We start from the raw sequence: 20800 nt of genomic DNA on the forward strand, positions 1-20800 counted from the left end.
CACTGCCTGACCCATTAGTTTCAGCCTCTTATTGGCTAGCTCTTAAATATTGATCTAACCCATTTTTATTAATCTTTGTAGCACACAAGCTGGCTTACCAGGAATGATCTTAGCCTGCATCTGTCTGGCGTGGGAAAATCATGGCAACTCACTAACTCAGCTTCTTTTTCCCAACATCCTGTTCTGTTTTCTCCGCCTACCTAAGGGTTGGCCTATAAAATGGGCCTAGGCAGTTTCTTTATTAATAAGAAATCATTCCCACATCATTATTCCTCCATAGGTATTATTTGAAGTAGAAAACGCCTATTATGTGTGAAGTCTTGAGACTTTTAACACAAACCTGGAAGATTTGCTGCAAGTCAATTCTTTGATAAGGTTTATGATATGTTTTACCATTTATTTGATGTAACATTAAATCAAACGTTGCCTCCCTCCACCTTTGGCAGTACTAGAAATGAAAACCAGGGTATCATACCTGCTAAGCAAGCATTCTGCTACTGAGCTATATATATTTCTAACCCAATCAGAATATTTCAATACTGTATTACATTTATTATTATGTGTGTACTCAAGTGTCTAGGTCAGAAGATAATATATGAGAGTTGTGAGTCTCAAACCTTAAACTCAGGTCCTCAGGCTTTGTAGCAGTAGCCCTTAACATGAAAGCACTTTATCAGCCCCCAATCAAAATACTATATTGACCTTCATCCTTTAGTATATGTGGCCTGCCTGCTTCTCCTTTTGTTCTTCCCTTGAAAGAAGAGCACATTTACTTACTATTTTCCTTCAAAGATAGTTAACATACATAAAACTTGGGGCGGAAAAATTAATTACATAAGAAAGACATAGCTATAAATGAAATTAAGACAGTGATTTGAAAAATAAGAATCTACTCAGGGGAAAAAAGGTTGTGCCTGTTGGTTTATTAAGGCAGATTGATTCTGAGCCATTTCCAAGAAGCTGTCACTAAATCAAGTATAATAACTTCCTCAACACTGTAGACTGCTGTACAAATGTGCCTTTGATCACTAGTACAGTGCGATACTGGGAAAAATGCATAGTCTAGGCTTGCGTCCTGTTTTTATATATAGGAAAAGTTTTAGATCATATCAAAAGACAATCTAGGAGGCAAGGAAAGAACTCAGTTCTTAAGCGCACTGGCTGTTTTTCCAAAGGACCTGAGTTCAATTCCCAGCACTTACACGGCAGCTCACAATCATCTGTAAACTCCAGTTCCAGGTTATCTGACACCCTCTTCTGGCTTCCACAGGCATTAGACACACACCTTCCTTAGTTGCTCTTTATCTTATTTTGAATCAGGGTCTGTCACTGAAACTGTAGCACACTGATAAGCTATGGTAACTGGCCAGAGATCTCCTTATCTATGCCTCCCCAGTGCTGAGGTTACTGGCACACAGCTGTTTTTACATGGGTGCTGGTACTTTATCTGACTGAGACATTTTGGTACTTATCACATAGTTTTGATGGAATTTATATACATATTACATAGCTACTTTGAAGTGTGTAGTTAGTAACCTATTTTGAACACCTTGCAAACCTGAAGGTATTGAATTGATTTTCTACCTGAATTCTTCAAAGAAATCAAGACTTTATATTTGAATGCTAAATACTAAAATTAAAAAGAGAAGCAACTTTAGAAAATATAACTTTAACACTGACCTTTGTTAAGTGAAACCTTGTTTATCCAAGTACACATGTGATTTTTAACAAAATCAACAACAAAGAAAACCCTCTAAATTTTATTATCTTTATCTGTAAAATGATACCCCATTGCGTTGGGCAAAAAGCAATTAAATTATACAAGGCCTCTGGAATCATTGAAGCAAAATATAGTGTGATTATATATTGGTTCAAAAGTTTACTGGTTTTTTAATTATGTGGATATTTGTGTTCTTGTAGACAATAACCCCTGGCTTCACAATTGACTGAGAGGACAAGGTTTCTATTTAGGCTTCTTATACTGTCTTTAAGATAGATAATAAAGCAGGGACTAATGTACCTAAGGAGTGGGGCTTTTTTAAATACAGCCTCTGATTTCTAGTCCCCTTATTGAACTCAGACTTCATTGTTTCATTCACAATCAGTTCCTGTCATTAGCTTTAAATATGCAATAATGTCTCCTGTGTTGTTTGATTTCCTTTGTGTTTAAAGAGAATGATTTTTTAACTGTTTAATTCTGACATTTCCAGAGTATATTAAAGAGATGACCACATTTACAGATGAGAAGTTTTTTCATAATAGAACTCCTTTATGAGAGATAGCGAAGAAAGCATTCTCAGTACATCCCTGAGTGCTAGTAGGATGTCAGAGTTATCTATAGGCACAAAGCTAGTAGCTAAAATGAACTTACAGAATGTTGATGACAGCGATGATGAGTAAGAGGAGCGCAGAAGAGATGATGGTGAAATCACTAACATTATTTCCCTCTTACTGTTTTCTGAGCACCGTGTCAGATTCTTTCCATATATCAAGCTGAATTTCTCCTATTGATACCTTGGTTTCTGCAGTATCCCATCACTTTTCTGAGCAGTAAGAGCTAGAAGAGCGATCTGTATTAAAGTCACTCCCTGTGCTAATCATAATGGCATACTCTGGAGATGGAGGCAGGAGAAGCAGGAGTGCCAGGCCAACCTTGGTTTCATACTGCAACTCTATCAAAAAGAGAAAGGAAACCCTCTTTTGTACTTTCTCTTGAGGCAAAAATAACAGCCAGAACAGACAATATGGAGTAAATTCTGCACATTTCTAACAAACAGCTTAAAACAGACAGCCAGAAATCCCAGATCCTAAATGTTATTAAGACTCATGAACTCTTAGTATTTAAGAGCCATATTTAGCAAATCCTCACCTCTTTCCTTACCTTTTATCTTATTTTGGTACTTTGCCTCTGTCTGGACTTTGAGAAAATTATTTACTGATAATTTTTAAATATAGATTATTTTATTTTATGGGTTTTTTTTTTTTTTGGATTTTTCGAGACAGGGTTTCTCCATAGCTTTTGGTTCCTGCCCTGGAACTAGCTCTGTAGACCAGGCAGGCTGGCCTCGAACTCACAGAGATCCGCCTGCCTCTGCCTCCCAAGTGCTGGGATTAAAGGCGTGCGCCACCACCGCCCGGCTTTATGGGTTTATTTTAAAGCACAACTGTAACTAAAAAGTGATGTAAGCATGTGTATTTGTTAATTTTCCTCTTGTTTTATTTCTAACGCTGTTTTAAAAGTTGACTTTTCTATACTACTGTTTTGAATAAATGCTAACAATATTAATGTACAGCTTCATTCTCAGTCTTGCTTCCTGTTTCTTATAATCCAGGAGTATCCCATTTTTATTTATAAATATCAATTTCATATTGTGACATTATAAATATATGCAATGGAAGTATTCTATATAAATTTTGACTATGCATAAGTTACACAGTTGAGTTAGCAGCTTTTATTTTTATTTGAAAAAAATTGAGGAAATAGAGAAACCAAAGACAGTGTTGGGGGAATGTTCATATGGTAATCATATTTGCTGATAAGCCTGTTTGCGCTCTCACCTTTCTGTAGGTGGTTGCCTATCACTATTGCCAGGCAGATAATGCCTACACCTGCCTGGTACCAGAATTCGTCCACAATGTTGCTGCTCTGCTCTGCCGCTCACCTCAGCTGACAGCTTACCGGGAGCAGCTTCTTCGGGAACCTCACCTGCAAAGCATGCTAAGCCTTCGGTCCTGTGTTCAAGACCCCATGGCCTCCTTCCGGAGGGGAGTTCTAGAACCCCTGGAGAACCTCCACAAAGGTATAGATGAGGTCCTGAGGAGCCCTGATCACTTGGTTCATGATAAAGAAATGATTATATTTACTACATTGCCAAAACTAAATGTTCCGTAGCTGATGTCTACAGAATATAGCTTACAGAACCTTGCTTGGGTAGAGTGTGATGGTGCACAAGTCTAATCCCAACACTTGAAAGAGGCTGCGGTAGATGGACTGCTTGAGTCCAGGAAGTCAGGACCAACCAAATAAGACCCTATTTCAAAAGAACAAGTTTTTGTAGAAACTGATACCTCCTCCTTCCTTTGTAAAAGTTCTCATTTTGATTTCCAAATGATTTCAGTTTTTCTATAATAAAGTAGCAGAGCTTCTAATCCTTTCTGTGGAATTAGAATAAATCAGTAAAGTTGTAACTCCTGCTCACTGTTACAGGGTTTGTATGCTTCGAAACGCTGTAGTGTAGAAACTTGTATAGTTAGAAAACATCTGCAGTCTATCTATTGCCCCATCCATGCCAATAAGGCATCCTGTGGTTGCACACCACGGTATTTACACTAGAAATCTCTTTAACTATTCACCTTGAAAGGTACTTAAAAAGGCATATGATCATTTTGTGTAAATAAATGTTATCAAATCAAAAATTCATTTAATGAAAATAAAATTAATGGTCTCTGTCTCCCTCTCAGGCGCATACTTTTCCTCGCTTCCCCCCACAGCCCTGGTGTCCACTAAAGCCTAAGTACAGTCCTCTCCTTAAGCCAGCCCATACCTTCCTAAACCTCTCTTGGCTACACACTTTCTTTTACCTTTTTTAACTTTTATTTTTGATGTGGGGAAGTGAGTGAGGCCATTCAAATACAGTACCTGCCCATGAATGTACACATCCACATGGACAGAGAATGAGGGCGGGTCCCTTCCTCCGTAGCACAGGGTCCCACTGGCTTGCTGTCTCCACCCCGCCAGCACTGGGGTCACAGGCGTGTGCAGCCTTACCCAGCTTCTTATGTTTGTGCTTGAGATTACAACTCTGTGGCAGAGCAGGTACTATTGACCACTGAGCCATCTCTTCACCCTTTGCTTTACTTTTTTTCTATTACATTTAATTTATTTTGTGTTGTATGCTCACATCACAACTTGACATGATCAGAGGACAGGCTGTGGTAATGAGCTCTGTCGTCCCACTGTGTGGGTCCTAGGACCAAATTCATGAAATGTGGAAGCAGGTTCCTTTACCCACTAAGCATCCTTACTAGCCTTCCTCTTCTCATAACAATGCTTTTGTCATCACTGGAAGCCAAACAGAAAAGTAATAATTATGTATCTCAGTTGTACTACTCAACACATTACTATATACATGTAGAAATCTTAAAATTTAACATGAATCTTGTTTTGTTGTGTTTTGTTTTGTTTTGTTTTTTCAAGTCAGAGTTTCCTTGTGTAGTCTTGGCTATCCTGGAACTCGCTCTGTAGACCAGTGTAGCTTTGAATTTACAGAGATCTGCCTGTCTCTGCCTTCCAAGTGCTGGGATTAAAGGTGTGTGCCACTGCTGCACAGTTTAACATGAACATTTAATGAGCACTTACTATATGCCAATAAGTTTTGTGATGTACAAATATTAGTTGTTTCTACACTTACCTCTTTGACTAAATTGGGTGCAATTGAATTTAAAACCTTTCTTGTGTTCAACTTTTATCATTTCTGTTATTTTACCTTGAACATGGTAGATATTTCAGGCAATGCATTATGAATAGGGACATAATACAGGAAACTACTTATGTGCGTGCTTTTGTTCTGTTTGTTGAGATAGGGTCTCTGTGTAGTTCTGTCTGTCCTGAAGCTCACTGTGTACACCAGACTGGCCTCACACCCACAGAGATCCGCTGACTTTTGCTCCCTCCATGCCCCATGCTAGGATTGAAGGCATGTGTCACCAAGCCTGGCACTGCTTGGGTATTTTAAAAGTGCAATGATAAAAAAAAGCTATAAAAAAGAGAATATAAATATATTTTTTGAGTCTGCTCCAAATTTTCAAACATAACACAGTTTATAATTTTACTATAAGATATAACTACTCATTCATTTCTCTATTTCCAGCTTTAGATATCCCTATTAATATAACCCTGAGTGAGTTCCTTTGCTTCATCTTATTCTGGGGATTTCTACTCACCCTTAAAGTCATGAGCAACAGTTGTGAAAACAATTTATAAAACATTAAAAATTGTATGATTACTAAAAAAGAAGAAAAACAAAATAATAGAAAATATTAGGCAATTCATATTAAAAATTATAAAATATAAATGGAGTAGTACATTAAAATGCAGAAACTATCAGACTGAATAAAGGACAAAATCCAATCTATATGTTGTCTACTCAGTTACTCAAATATGACACAATTAAAAATGAAAGGATTTAAAAAATATGATAAAACATAAGCCATAAGAAATCTAGAGTAGCTTATTAATGTCAGAATAGACTTCTAGACAAACAGTGTTAGTAAAAACAGTTAATAGACACAAATGCCAATTCTTCATGAGATATAGTAATCCTAAATTCTGTATCCAGTATCACGATTTCAGAAACATAAATAAAAAATGGATCAAAGAGCTTAACAGGCAACACCCTCTTAAAGATAGAGATTTTAATGCCTCTCAGTAACTATTTAAACAAGTAGGAAAAAAATTAAAGATACAGAAGATTTGAACCAACCTACTCTGATTGGTATTTACAGAAGATTACCCAATAAATGTAGAATATATATTTTCTTTGAGAAAACATAAACTATAATTAGAACTGTATTCTGAACAAGTCACAAAAATTCTAAAAATTTTCCAAGTCTGGTAGTGCATGCTAAGAATCCCAGTACTTGGGATACTGGTGTGGGAGAAACTATGATATCCAGTCCTACCTCTAAAACAAAAAAAAAAAAAAAATCAAAATTAAAATATCAGTCTAGGGAGCTAGTTTAGTGATAAAATTGAAGGACCTAAGTTTGATGCCAAATACCTATTTAAAAACAAAAACAAGAATAGAAGTATACCCTTGTGATCCTGGTGCTGGGGAGAAGGATCAGCTGGGTCCCTGGTGCTCACTAGCTGTCATCTAGCCTACTTGGCACGTCCCTGGCCAGTAAGAGAGCCGGTCTCAAAAAAAAATGTAGACAACTAGGGAACAACATTCAGGGTTGCCTACTGGCCTGCACATGTGGGTGTGCACACCCCAAAAAGTTAAAATATTGCAGCAGTGTTGTCTAAAACAATGGAATTAAATTAAAAATTGATAACAATAAAACCTCTAAATATTTATAAGTTAACCTACTTCTAAATAACCTTTGGGTCAAAGAACAGGTCATACAAAGAATGTAAAATGAAAGTGAATAATATAAAATCACTTGTATAAGTTTCTAACTTAATCTAGAAAAATGTAAGGAAAATCTGCAGGGTTAGTGTAAAGAGGGAAGTGATCAAAGAACAGTATAAAGCTGGTGTGAAATTGGATAAGCAAGTCTCAGAATGTTCAAGAAACAACATCAGAAATTAAGTGCTGGTACCACTACGATTCATAAAATATTTTTAAAAGAAACCATTATAAACAACTTCATAGCAATAAAATTCAACAAATTCACTAAAGAAGCATGGCTGTTCTTAAAACAAACACACAGTTTACCAGATAATAACTCTAAAAGAAATACAAAAACTATATAGCATTATAGCAGTTAAATTTAATGATAATTTAAAAGAGGAAAAACTTTCTATCATGAAAACTATAGATTCAAATGATTTTCGTGATTATATTCAACATTTTGAAAAAAATATGTTTGATACAAATGTTTTTAAAAAAACAGAAAAGAACACTTCACAGTTTATTTAATCAGGCAAGCATAACATTGACATCAAAATGTCAGCCATAAGGATCTTTTAAAAATAAAAAAAGAAATAGATTATAGACCATTATTCCTCATGACCATGATAACAAAATCATAGAAGAAAAAAAAAGCTAATAGCAAAGTTAATTTCTACTTGTCCAAGAATGCAGTGTTAGTTAACACTTGGAAGTTAACTGCTATAATTTATCTTAATATGATAATAAAAGAGCATCCATATAATCATCCTAATAAGTACATAAATACAGATGTCCATCAACATACTAGATAAGTATATTGTATACTTGTTCAATAAAATTCTTCTTAGTAATATAAATAAACAGATATTACACTCAACAATGTTAGTCTCAGAAACTTTATATTATTGATCAAAAGAAACAAATGTATGTAGCCTGTGGTGATAGAAATCAAAGCAATGGCTAGTCCATTAAGCACTGACAGGAAGGAAACTGAAAGGAGTTTTCTTAAATAGCAAAATTCTTTAATTTGATCAGGGTTTTGGTTTCATGATTATATATATTTGTCAAAACTCATCAGAGTATATATATTTTATTCTCAGAGGTAGCTAAAATTTTCCTCCCAGGAAAAGTTTTATGGAAAATACTTTACAATTCATAGTCAGAAGTTAGATTTCAAATAATACACTTTTCCTTTAAAAAAAATAGACAGTCTTTTTCAAAAGTTTTAAAGATTTTAAAAGTTTGAAGGTTCTCAATAGGCATTTACTTTAACCACCAATATGAAATGAAGAAAGACAATTCTGATGAACAAAACAATGCCCTGTGGGTCTTTATTAATAACTCCTGAGTGGTGGTGTGACTTCAGCTCTAGCTGCAGTGTCTGTAATCATTATTTATCCCAGGTATCTACGGAACTACTAGAAAAGACTCCAAAGGTTTATTGAGGATATGTGTAAGCAGAGGTAATGAGGAATACCCAGCGAATGTTGTTTACAGAGATTAAAACAGGAGTCAAAGGGCTTAGGGAAGCTTTCCAGTGACTTGTCAGCTGGAGCAATGACTTGTAAGGATCAAACAACTTAAAGTCTTTTCTTAGTCCATGAAAAATAAGAAAATGAAACTATCTAGGTTTGAATAGGAGTAGATATGGATTTTAAAAGTATATAAAAGTTAGTATCTTTGTTTTTAATTAAAATATTTTTCTGTGAAATAATTCTAATAATAAATAGTAGTTGCAGACAGTCCAGACATGGCTCAGCCATTAAAGACTATAAAGTAAATAGTATTTGCATTTTAAATGTTCCTATGTGGCAAAACATAAAGTAGAAATTTTTGTTTGTCCTCACCTTTTACTTTTAAAAATTCTTTTAATATTCTGTAAAAGCTTAAAAATGAATATAAAGAAGCTTTTTAAGGCTAATTGCATTCAACAAGCAGTCAACAAACAATCTTTAAACTCTCTTAAGGGTGTAAATGGCAAACCGCATTAGACAAAGGAAAAGAAATTATTTGACAATATCTTTCATTGTTTTAAAATGTCCATAACATTAGGAAATTCTTTGTATTTTTTTGTTTTTAATTCAAAAAAAAGAAGTATTATCATGAGTTGAGCTTCCTTGTTGACATCTCACAGTCCAGCATTCCTAGGTGACTTATGCAACTCTTCCCAAGAGGAGAAGGGAGTTCCCAGACAGCAAACCTCATAGGGATCTAAAAGAATATCATTATCCCAATTAAGGGAGAAATGTTTTCTTTTTCAAAGTGCTAGAGATCCAATCCAAGACTCCTGTATGGTAGGCATAGCTGTCCAGCTATGTAGCCAGCCCATTTAGTCCCCACTTTAGAAAAGATAAATACTCGTGTTTTATTCATGTAATGAGTAATGTACTTGACTGGAAATTTATGCAGATGAAATTTAATTTTATTAGCAAATTAATTGTTTGTCATCCATTAAAATATCCAGAGCCAGTGAGATGGCTCCTCAGTGTGAAAAAGCACTTGCCTCCAAACCTGCCAACCTGAGTTCAACCTCTGGGGACCCACAAAATAGACCCCCCCCACACACACATCACAAGTATAATTTTTAAAAATGTTAATTCATATCACACTGTAGAATGAAAATGCAGTACAAATTCTTGATAATTAGACTTAAGAAGCATTTGGAATGTTTTTCAAAAAAAATACTTTTCTATAGATACATTATTCATTCTTCTGTCCTCTCTTCCCAGAATACATTCACATAAAGTTCTATATACTACCTCAGTCTTTGAGGAATTCACAAATTCTTTAAGCTATGATGGAAACAACCACAGTCTATTTAACTTTTATATGTTTGAGAAAACGATGGATTTCCATATGCAAGTCCTCACAGCTCCAGCTTTAAGGCTCTCACAATAAAAAATATTGTATTCCTGAAACTGTAATACACATGCTCATAAGCCTGGTGGTGGTGGTGGTGATGGTGCATGCCTTTAATCCCAACACTCGGGGGGCAGGGGCAAATGGATCTCTGAGTTTGAGGCCACCCTGGTCTCTAGAGGGAGTTCCAGGACAGCCAAAACTATTACACCAGAGAAACCCTGTCTCAAAAAAAAAAAGAAAAAAAAGGGAAAGAAAGGCATGTGCTCATATATCTGTGCCCTGATGAATAACAAAGTTAGTTCACCAAATGAATGATTGCATGTCTTTATAATAAGTTATGCATCCTCGTCATCCAGGGCCTCATGAGAGACCTTTTCTAATACGTTTTTTCCCAGACTTAAATGTGGTCACAGACACAATGAGAACTTACCTATCCACTTGGTAGTTGTGAAGTAATTTGTTTCTTTCTATCTCAGAGAGAAAAATCCCAGATGAAGATTTCATCATTTTAATTGATGGATTAAATGAAGCAGAATTTCACAAACCGGATTATGGGGATACAATTGTATCATTTCTGAGTAAAATGATTGAAAATTTTCCTTCTTGGCTCAAGCTAATTGTAACAGTTAGGACCAGTTTACAGGTATGTGTTTGTTTGCTTCTGAACCATAGATTATCTCCCTTGTAGGGAACTTAAACTGAAAAAGTTCCAGTTCCTAGTTCTCTCAGCTCTTCTTAAACCTTAGAGACATGGTCTAGATAAAAACATTCTTTCTATATGTGACTCTCAAGTTCCTATTGCCATTTCTCTGGATAAGGCTTCCTAAATGTTCCTCAGAATAGCATTAAAGGACTGAGAATGTGATCCAAGCACTGGAAACGCAGAAGAAATATGATTATGAGTTCAAGATCAGTCTTAAAGGAGGAAAAAATAGCATAAAAAGTCTGTTTTTTTAGATTTTGTCCTAATGCAGTAGTGCAAAGAAAAAAATGTCTCACTCTTTGAATTCCATTTTATACTTTTAATCATTAATGTTATACAGAATCGAGTTCAGTCTTCAGCAGAGGCTCAGACTTTCTGCTTCTTCCCTCGCTTCTACTTGAGCTCATTTTTGTTTGGTTTAGTATTGTGAATGTAAAGTTGCTTCTGTATATGCCTTCCTCTGGCGAATATTGGAAATAATAAGTTTTAGATTAAATTTATTGCAACCAAGAGATAAGGTTTTATTTTCTTTAAATTCTCTCCCCTACTCACTACTAATAGCTTAATGGCCTGAAAGAATCAGGAATGTGGAGTTGAGCCTGTAAAAATACTTGGCTACTGAGTTACAGTAGAAATTGTAGCTCCCTTTCTTTTGTGTTCATATGTGGTTTGGAACAGTGCTTTTTTCGTAAATAATTTATTTTTATTTTATGTTTCATGCATTGGTGTTTTGCCTGCATATATGTCTGTGTGAGGGTGTTGGGTCTTAGAGTTACAGACAGTTGTTAGCTGCTATTTGAGTGTTGGGAATTGAAGCCTGGTCCTCTGGGAGAGCAGTCAGTACTCTTAACTGCGGGGCCATCTCTCCAGACCCAGAATAGTGTTTCTTTATTATTATTATTATTATTATTATTATTATTATTATTATTATTATTATTATTACAAATTTTCACCTCCTCTCCTCCTCTTACTTTAAAAAAAACTTTCTTGATAACTATTAAGCGCTCATAGAGTTCTTGAAAACCCAAGAAGAAGGTATAAACTGAAGAGTATATACTCACTCTACTATTTTGTTAGATCCCACTTAATAGTTATTAATACACAGAAGAGTCACAGTAAGGCTCCTCGTTTTCCTTTCCTCTGTCCTTTACTATTATTCCTGTATATTGGCAAATTATATTTACTGTCCTTGATACCTCTAGTCCTGTCATCTTACAGATGTTTACTATTACTCTGCAGGTCATTTGCGTTACAGAATCTGGATCAACATAATAATCTTTACAGCTAAAACCATAGCAATCTAATTATTGAATAATAGCTTGGTTGTTCAAATATAAATAGGAGAGATCTCCAGGAACACGATCTTCTGTTTGGTGTTTGTTTTGCTTTTTAACAACATTTCACTGTATAACTCAACCTGCCCTCAAACTTGTGATCCTCCTGCCTCATCCTCCCAAGTACTGAATTTACAGATGTATAACACCACACCTAGCTATGATCTCTAGTCTTGATATTTAAGCATAAGCAATATTGTCCTGATATCTTCTCTAACATGATATCATGTATAATCGAAGAAGCAATTTTAAATGTCTAGGTAGATAGAGCAGAAAAGCCTTTATTTTTCAACTGTACCAAAGAGTAGGCAGCATACTATGCATATTCTAGATTTTGTGCATAAGTCCAAATTTCAGTCTCTTTATCAATAGACACCTACACTCTCTTCAATTAAGACTTTCTGACAATTATTTTCTTCCTAAAATCGTGTGTGATTTTTCATTGCTTCCATAGACATTTCTTGGTTATTTAGAGTATTGCTACACTGTCCTAATGAGTGAGGATTCAGTAATGAATAAAACATGAAATGTCTCTGCTTTCATAACACTTTTTTAGTAAGGAACACAAAAATAAATATAATTAAATTATTACATATTGTAATATTATGGGTAATGTCAAATACTACGAAGAAAATAAAATAGTATAAAGAGATAAAAATGATGGTTGTTTCAGGTAGATGGGAGAAGCCCCTATAAGGAGCGTTAGAAAGTGGTGAAATATCATCTACCTTTTTAAAGATCTATCTTCTGGTTGTATAAATAATAAATTATAGAATAGGATGGAGAGTATACGCAGAAATACAGGTGATTGTTGATGATGTCTTAAACTAGTGATAATGGTAGAAACCATGTGAGATAATAGGTTTGGGAAATAATCCCGAAGGAGAATAAAAACAGTTGATGAGCCAGGTGTGGTAGTTCATACCTGTGATGTCATCATTTTGAAGGCTAAGGCAATAGAATCAAGAGTTCAAGGCCAGAAAATCTACATAGTAAAATTGAAAAAGAAAAAACACAAACTAAGTGTGACTATGAGCAAGAAAACAAGAATGAGTCCTGGGGTTTGGGTGAATACATGAGTTCAGGAGCTAAGATCACAGATGCCTCCAAGGGTTTAGGGGCAGGGGCAGGGGCAGGGGCAGCAACAGTAATTTGTTAACTTGGGGAATGTCTTGTTGAGTGAGTCTAAACTTTAATAATTTTTATTTAGTCATATTAAGTTTATCTGTGAAACATGAAAGTCTAAATTTCTGGATATACCAAGATACAGGGTGAAAACTCAGGGAATTAACATATCTGGCAAAATTGACATATTTAAACTTTTAGAGAGTAAAAATGACTGGAGAAGGAAGGAAAATTAGTAGAGACCGTAGCCTGAGGTGGGCTAAGAAATAAAAATGATATAGCAAAAGAGGCTAGGTGAAACTAGTCAGTTTACAAGAAAAAGAGGATGTGTTCTAAGAGGAGGCTGTGGGTGGGTGTGGTCAGCTGTCAAGCACTGCTGAGACCCTGAGACGAGGAGAGCTGAAAGCTAAGTGTTTGAGTTGCCAAGGTTAAGATTATTGATAATCTTGGCAATAACCCTTTTTAGTGGAGTGATAAGGTTTCAGTAAAGCCGGAGTATATGGAAAAAAGAGAATGAAGAGAAATATTCTTCAATTTGATCCTAATATCATGCTTAATATTGTTTTCCTCATTGGCCACTCAGAAATTTGAACTTATTCTGGACCTCATAGTCTATAAGAGTTAGGGAAAACCGAAGGTCTTTCTATCTCTCTCTATCTCTCTCTCCATCTATTTTAGGAAATTACCAAGTTGCTGCCTTTCCATAGGATTTTTTTGGATCGACTAGAAGAGAATGAAGCCATAGACCAAGACCTTCAGGCTTACATCCTGCACCGGATTCATAGCAGCTCAGAGATTCAGAATAACATCTCACTTAATGGCAAGATGGACAATACTACATTTGGCAAACTCAGTTCTCACCTCAAGACCCTCAGTCAAGGGTCTTATCTATACCTGAAACTAACATTTGACCTCATAGAGAAAGGCTACCTAGTGCTAAAGAGCTCTAGCTACAAAGTGGTTCCTGTTTCACTCTCTGAGGTTTATTTACTCCAGTGCAATATGAAGTTCCCAACTCAGTCTTCCTTTGACCGGGTGATGCCTCTCCTGAATGTGGCAGTGGCCTCTCTCCACCCACTTACTGATGAACATATCTTCCAGGCCATCAATGCTGGGAGCATTGAAGGCACACTAGAATGGGAAGACTTTCAGCAAAGAATGGAGAACCTCTCCATGTTCTTAATCAAGCGCAGAGACATGACTCGAATGTTTGTGCACCCCTCTTTCCGAGAATGGCTTATCTGGAGAGAAGAAGGAGAGAAAACCAAATTTCTCTGTGATCCCAGGTAAGATATAGATCTGTGTTAAGTAATTCTGAGCCTGTTTTAAATTTATGCATAGAGCATGGATATTAAAGGAAGTGGAAATTGCTATTCATTTGAACGCTTCCCACAGAGAAGATTTTTCTCTTCTCTCCGAAGCCAAGCTGCAGTGAGTTTAGCAGTGTACTACCTATTCCTCGGGCTGTGACTCACCAAAGAAGCTAAAACTCTGAGCCTGCTGGGTTTTTATTGCCCCTGTGGCCCTGCTGTTCACCAGACCTGAGACAACTGTGCTTGTGGGCATGCCTCCCAGCTTAGTTCTTCATGCTGATTCATTAGAAAGCTAGTTCCAGATTTTGATGGTGATATTAAATCAGGCAGAAAAGAATTTATGATATTTTCCCAGAGCAAGAAACTTATAATGAAGCATGCTTGCATGAAAAGAAGAAGAACTGTTGAGTCCTGTAAGAACTAGCATTTACATGATCCCAAACCTTAGGCCCACATAAATGCAGGAATAATTCCTTCCTCTTACCATTCATAAGCATTAAGCAAGGTCTTATGGTATAATACCCAGACTAGTACAATTTCAAAGAAAGTTTTGAGAGTGTGCCTTTTCCTACCCTGCCTTTGTAGAAATAGACACTTCATGAGTGTCCTAACAGTCCTGTGACTAGGTAAAGAGCAACACCTTCTGCTATTAGCATTTTGAGGCACAGCTTTTTAAAGCAAACAGTAACCAAATGTGTGTCTCTTGAATGTGTTATACGATGTTCATGTAACTATTTTGCTGTAAGGTAGCACCCAGCCTTATGTCTTCTGACCTTCAACAGATTCCTGAAAGTGCAAAGAGGATCAACACATATGCTTCATAGCTTTTCTTGTTCACATATTCCTATGATAGAGTTTAATTTATAAATTAGTCACAGTAAGAAGTGAAAAACAATGGCTCAAAGTGGTATGGTGCAATAAAGGTGACATGAATGTGGTCTCTCAAGCGATATTATTGTGCCTTTATATTTTCCACTTAAAAGAGACACTTCACAAGTTCACAAATTCTCTTTGGCATATCCAAATTGTCAATCAGCAATACTACACTTTGACTTTAGGGACATTATTACATAAAATAAAGTTTATTTTATACACATGTATTGAGGTTTATTTTGGGGGTAAGCCCATTAAACCTCTCAGTGTTCAGAAAGATTCGCTATAGCAAACAAAAACCTGGCTAATTAGGTCTGAGGGTAAACAAAATAAATTAACGCATAAATTTTTTCATCATGTCCTGTTTATTCTTTCTATGCTCTCTCCAACGCTTCCTTGCTCTTCCTTACTGTTCCTCTTCTCTTTTCCTCCTTGTTCTACCCATCCCATATGGTTTCTAGTTTATATATGCATACATAGTCAGCAATTCCAAAGGTGATAACAATAGTACCAAGCATGCATTTCACAGAATCACAAAATCTGGTTGGACTTGGCCATAAGGTGGCTTGCCTCTCAGAGGGGCAATGGCTGTGAAACTAATTAAGAATCAATACAAAATTCTAAGAAGTTGTTTTCATGGACTGACTGTATTTCTTAAGTGTAACTAGTTAAGCTAGAAGTTTGTGATTAATTGTAGAAAACACAACAGTGCTGTTGCACTTTTGCTTCCTTTCCTTTTTCTGGGAGCATAGTGCTAGTAACCAGTAGTAACCCTCGGGCCTGGGAGGAAGGCAAAAAGTGCTTGATTTGCGTCAGTCTAGCTAGCTGAGTTAAAGAAAATTTCTTTGGAGACTTTGCTTCCAGCTCCAGCAGGGTACCTGCCAGCCCCAGGAGAGAATTTCTTTCTCTGGGGCTGGTTTAACAACTCAAGCCTTTTTCCTGTATCTCTAGGGGTAAAGGCATAAACAGTTAATTTCCTGGACTATGATTTTATGCTGATTGAAGCCAAGGTAAAGAGTAAATACAGAGTATTAATAGCTTCTTAGGATAGAGCAAAAGGCCAATAGTTTATACCTTCCTGAGTCTGCTGCTAGAGCAGACATATTGTCTCTCTGCTCAAGGCCCCCTGCTTAGGGCTTTCTTGTCAATGAGTCCTGTCAATAAGAATAGTTGTGGGGGATTGGCCTTATGTATATTTGACTATGAAAACAAAGGTTTGGCTGAATGAATGCTTAAAGGTATCCAGTTGCCAGTACAGGAAAAGTCGGGTTTAAAGAATGATTTATACACTGCTGGGATATTTTGGGAATCCCATTATGGAAGGGAGAAACCTCATGATTTCACAGGATTTCTACAGAATTGGCAGTGACTATCCAAAAGACAGGTGTTCCGGAAGCTTTGCAAGTTGACTTATCCATATGGAGTATTACTCCTACAAATTTGTTGAGTAGATCTGTCAGCTGTACATTTACTATATAATACTTGTGGACTTTACTCACACAGGCGCCACAACAACAGTATGCTAAAGGGACTACTAAGTGATTAGTAGTTATGTCTTATTATATAATTGTATATATAATATCTACAGCATGGATACATTAAACAAAGAAATGGCTTAGGTCCCAGGCAGGACAAAGTAGGGTAATATGAGATTTCATCACAGTACTCAGAAAACACACAATTTAACTTACAAATTGCTTATTGATGTATTTTTTATTCAATATTTCTAGTTGATCTTGGCTAACTAACACCCTGGAAACTGAAATGGCAGATAAGAAAACTATTGCAAATCTTGCTGATATTGCTTCTGACACTTGAAGCATATAGTTAAAAACTGTATAGTGTGTGTGTGTGTGTGTATGTGTGTGTGTGTGTTTGTTCAGATTTACTTAATAAATACTTCAAGGCCAGTTCCCAAACAATCTCTTCCTGATTGATTATTTTCCCATCCTGAAATGGGAAATTTTCCCATACCTGAAAAAAAGCAGGTAAGGTTTCAAGATTAACAGACTACCACTGAAAGAATATCTTTCTTACAAAGGAGGAAATCCTCAAGGGCTCACAAAAGAAAAAATAGAGGGTTTTTTGGTTTGTTTGGTTTTTTGTTGTTGTTGTTGTTTTGCTTTGCTTTGTTTTCTTTTGTTTTTCCAGACAGGGTTTCTCTGTGTAGCTTTGAAGCCTGTCTTGGCACTCGCTCTATAGACCAGGCTGAACTCAAACTCACAAAGATCTGCCTGCCTCTGCCTCCCAAGTGCAGGAAGTAAAGGCATGCACCACCATTGCCTGGCAAAAATACAGTTTTTATGTAGCATGTTTTAGCTATATGGGCCTGTTCCCCAGTATTGTTTATTAACTGAGAGCAACAGCAGGCTGGTACAGACACTTCCAGCTTCAGGTGCTGGGTGGTCTGTTCTTTGATGATTTAATAATGCAGCTGCTGAATGGCCATCATTTTTTATTTAATAGAGAACAGAGTACCAGGAATTATCAAAAACACCGCCCTTACGTTTCACTTCAGTTGAAATTCAAGCTCCTCCTCAGCATTGGACAGCACCAGCCTTGTTAATTCAGTGTTCATCTCATGGTTGAGATTCCCGGGGCCAACAAAGTGGAATTTCACTGAGACCTAACTGGAAAATCCCATCTAGCCTTTCAGAGAAAACGGCTACAACTACTTTTCATTCTGTTTTTGTCTTTATGGCTTTCAGCTTCCATTTCTTTTGTTATTTTGTCTTTTTTTTTTTCTGAAGCTGAGGACCGAACCCAGGGCCTTGCGCTTGCTAGGCAAGCACTCTACCACTGAGCTAAATCCCCAACCCCTCACTTCCTTTTCTTATACATTTTTTCCCTTCTGTTTTCCATGTTCTCTTCAATTCTGTCTAGAGTACCCTGTGTCCTCAGTAAGCCAGAATTGGCCGACTCAGTGCCTGTAATCATACCAGCTATGCAGGATTTGACATGTGCATGTCCAGAGAGAACTCTCAGGGGCAACACAGCATTGTTTCTTCTCATCCATTTGCTAGATTGTAAGCAGCTGTTCACTCTGTTAAGGAATTAGACACAGGGAAAACATTCTGCTGATGTCAAAAATTAGTTGATATTCATCAAAAGTAGAAGTAGACTACCTAAGGAAGTGGTTTCTTTCTAAACAGAAGAGATCTGGGGTGGTGTAAGGAAGAGCAGTTGCGGAGGTCAGTGCCACAGAGCTGATGTTGAACTTTCTTGATTTTAAATATCAGAGTGCCTATTATCCCAGAATTTGGACAGAGATTTGACATAATGGAGAGAACTATTTAACATTCATCCACATAATTTTAATAAAAAGAAATGGGTTATAAACAGTCTCTTTCCCTAGCTCAGTAATTGTGTAGGGAGGATTAAGCAGTCTGTTGCTGGAAATCATTTATATCATCAGAACTTGGTTTGTTACAGGATCACACTATGTAGAGCAGGCTGCAATCCTCCAGCCTCAGCATCTCAAGCATGCACTACCATGCCCAGTTAAAACTTGGTTCTGACATCAAAAGCTTTGATGTTTTGAGTCTTGGTGAGAATGTCTGGGAGGACTCGTAGGCCTAGACCTTGTAGCGTTACTGTGCTTCTGCTTCCCACTGTTCATCAGTGTCAGAGCCTGGATTTGATTTATCCTGTTTTATTCCCTTGGGATTGAGATATAGATTAACACACTAATCTAATAAACTAATCCCCACTATTATGCTAATAGTAAGTAGGTAGAAAACCCATTTTAGGTGACTTGTGCATTTTAAGTGAAGTGGCTGAGAAAAGCACTAGCTTTTCCTTTCCAGCCCATTAGTGACTCTTACAGTAGGAACTTGAAGCTGGTAGATAACTGGGGGCTCCCAGCCTTGTGGTGCCAGCTGACTACTGCTTAACATTTCTGTACCACATTGGGCTCAGCCTGAATAAATTTTCATACATTTTTCTGTTTCTTTTCTTCATTATTTCAATTTTCATGATACCTCCCCTAAAAACAGCTATCAGATTTAACATTTTGATGGGGAAGGGGACTATTTTGACACAGATATTAGAAATTTGGGCTTATTTGTCTTTATTTTTAAGTATTTGAATTAAGCATAGTAAATTGTGAAACTCATATAATTAATGGAGAGCAAAAACAACCTAAACTATGAAATCACGATATAGAAGCTTAAGTTAATTTTGACCTGATTTCCTCAAACTAAGAATGAGTAAATAGAAGGGAAACTACACAGATCCTTTACTATACTTGTCCACTTAACTTACTTTCTCATGACCAGAGTTGATTGCTTATTAATGGGGGGTTCTTTCTTTCTTTCTTTCTTTCTTTCTTTCTTTCTTTCTTTCTTTCTTTCTTTCTTCCTTTCTTTGTTTTAAGATGTATATGGGCATGAATTACATGTTTGCTTAGTGAATTATCTTTTAGAGACTTGATGCTCTTGGAGCAGAGTGTCAGGTAAGCCATTTGTATAAGGTTGAGAAGGAAGAAGAAGAGTCTAGAGAGGTGACTCGGCATTAAGAGCAGTGCCTGTTCTAACAAGGACCCAGGTTCACTTTCCAGCACTCACGTGGCAGCTCATTACTACTTACAACTCCAGTTTCAGAAGGTCTGACACTTCCATACGGACATACAGCAGGCAAAACACAAAAGCACCTGAAATAAAGATAATTTTTTTAAAAATAAGAAGAGAGCATCTCCCCTAAAATGAAAATTATCTATGCCAAAGCTCTGTATAGCCAATGTACAAAATGACAAATTATTGTTAGTGGGATTTTGTTTGTTCTTCTAATCCAGATATGAACCTCCAAGTGGGATAACATTTAATCTTACTCTCAGTGAAGCACTAATTCATTGTTAGTGCAGTGTCTCACAGAAAATCCATAAGTGTGGAGTAGGTTCTGTTTCCCGAAAGTGTCTTTAGAGACCTCAGCAAGCTGATGAAACATGGAAAGAAGACAGAGATTCCTAGAACTAAACCAACCCTTAGGCATTCTGATGCACCATATATCCCCCACTAACACCTGACTTTTTGTAGGTGACCCTGCCACCCGTGAGAAACTGGCTCCTTGCTGTCTTTTTCACTTCCAAGGTTTTTCTGTCATGGAGGAGGAAATCAATATTCTGATGTCATGGTTTAGACATTGTGTTTTCCAGGGAGAGTTTTCTTTGACCTTAGTATTACTGAGAAATTATCTAATTTAATCAAAGAATACTTTTTTATAAAGTTTAAACTAAAATGTAAAGTAGTACTTTTCTGACCCAAAGTCATGTTTTTGTGATATGATACAAATGAGGAAGTATATGAAAATCTAGTATGTTCTTCAGTTTTACAAGTTTTTTCTTCTACATAAATCATTAGTCACATAAGCAAAGTATTTCTGTCTTTTTTTAATTAATTAATTAATTTATTTATTTATTAAAGATTTCTGTCTCTTCCCCCCCACCTCCTCCCATTTCCCTCCCCCTCCCCCAATCAA

General features: G+C 36.5%; 1 protein-coding gene across 1 annotated transcript in view; it reads left to right on the forward strand.

Moving 5' to 3' along the window:
- Positions 1 to 20800, forward strand: part of Tanc2 (tetratricopeptide repeat, ankyrin repeat and coiled-coil containing 2) — a 345611-nt gene that overhangs the window by 255318 nt on the left and 69493 nt on the right. The window contains exons 11-13 of the mRNA XM_026777178.1: positions 3569 to 3800; positions 10454 to 10620; positions 13818 to 14425. Coding sequence (XP_026632979.1) covers positions 3569 to 3800; positions 10454 to 10620; positions 13818 to 14425 — 1007 coding nt within the window. The remainder of the gene's footprint in view (positions 1 to 3568; positions 3801 to 10453; positions 10621 to 13817; positions 14426 to 20800) is intronic.

The sequence above is a fragment of the Microtus ochrogaster genome, unplaced genomic scaffold (assembly GCF_000317375.1).
Source record: "Microtus ochrogaster isolate Prairie Vole_2 unplaced genomic scaffold, MicOch1.0 UNK48, whole genome shotgun sequence".
Classification (NCBI taxonomy): Eukaryota; Metazoa; Chordata; class Mammalia; order Rodentia; family Cricetidae; genus Microtus; species Microtus ochrogaster.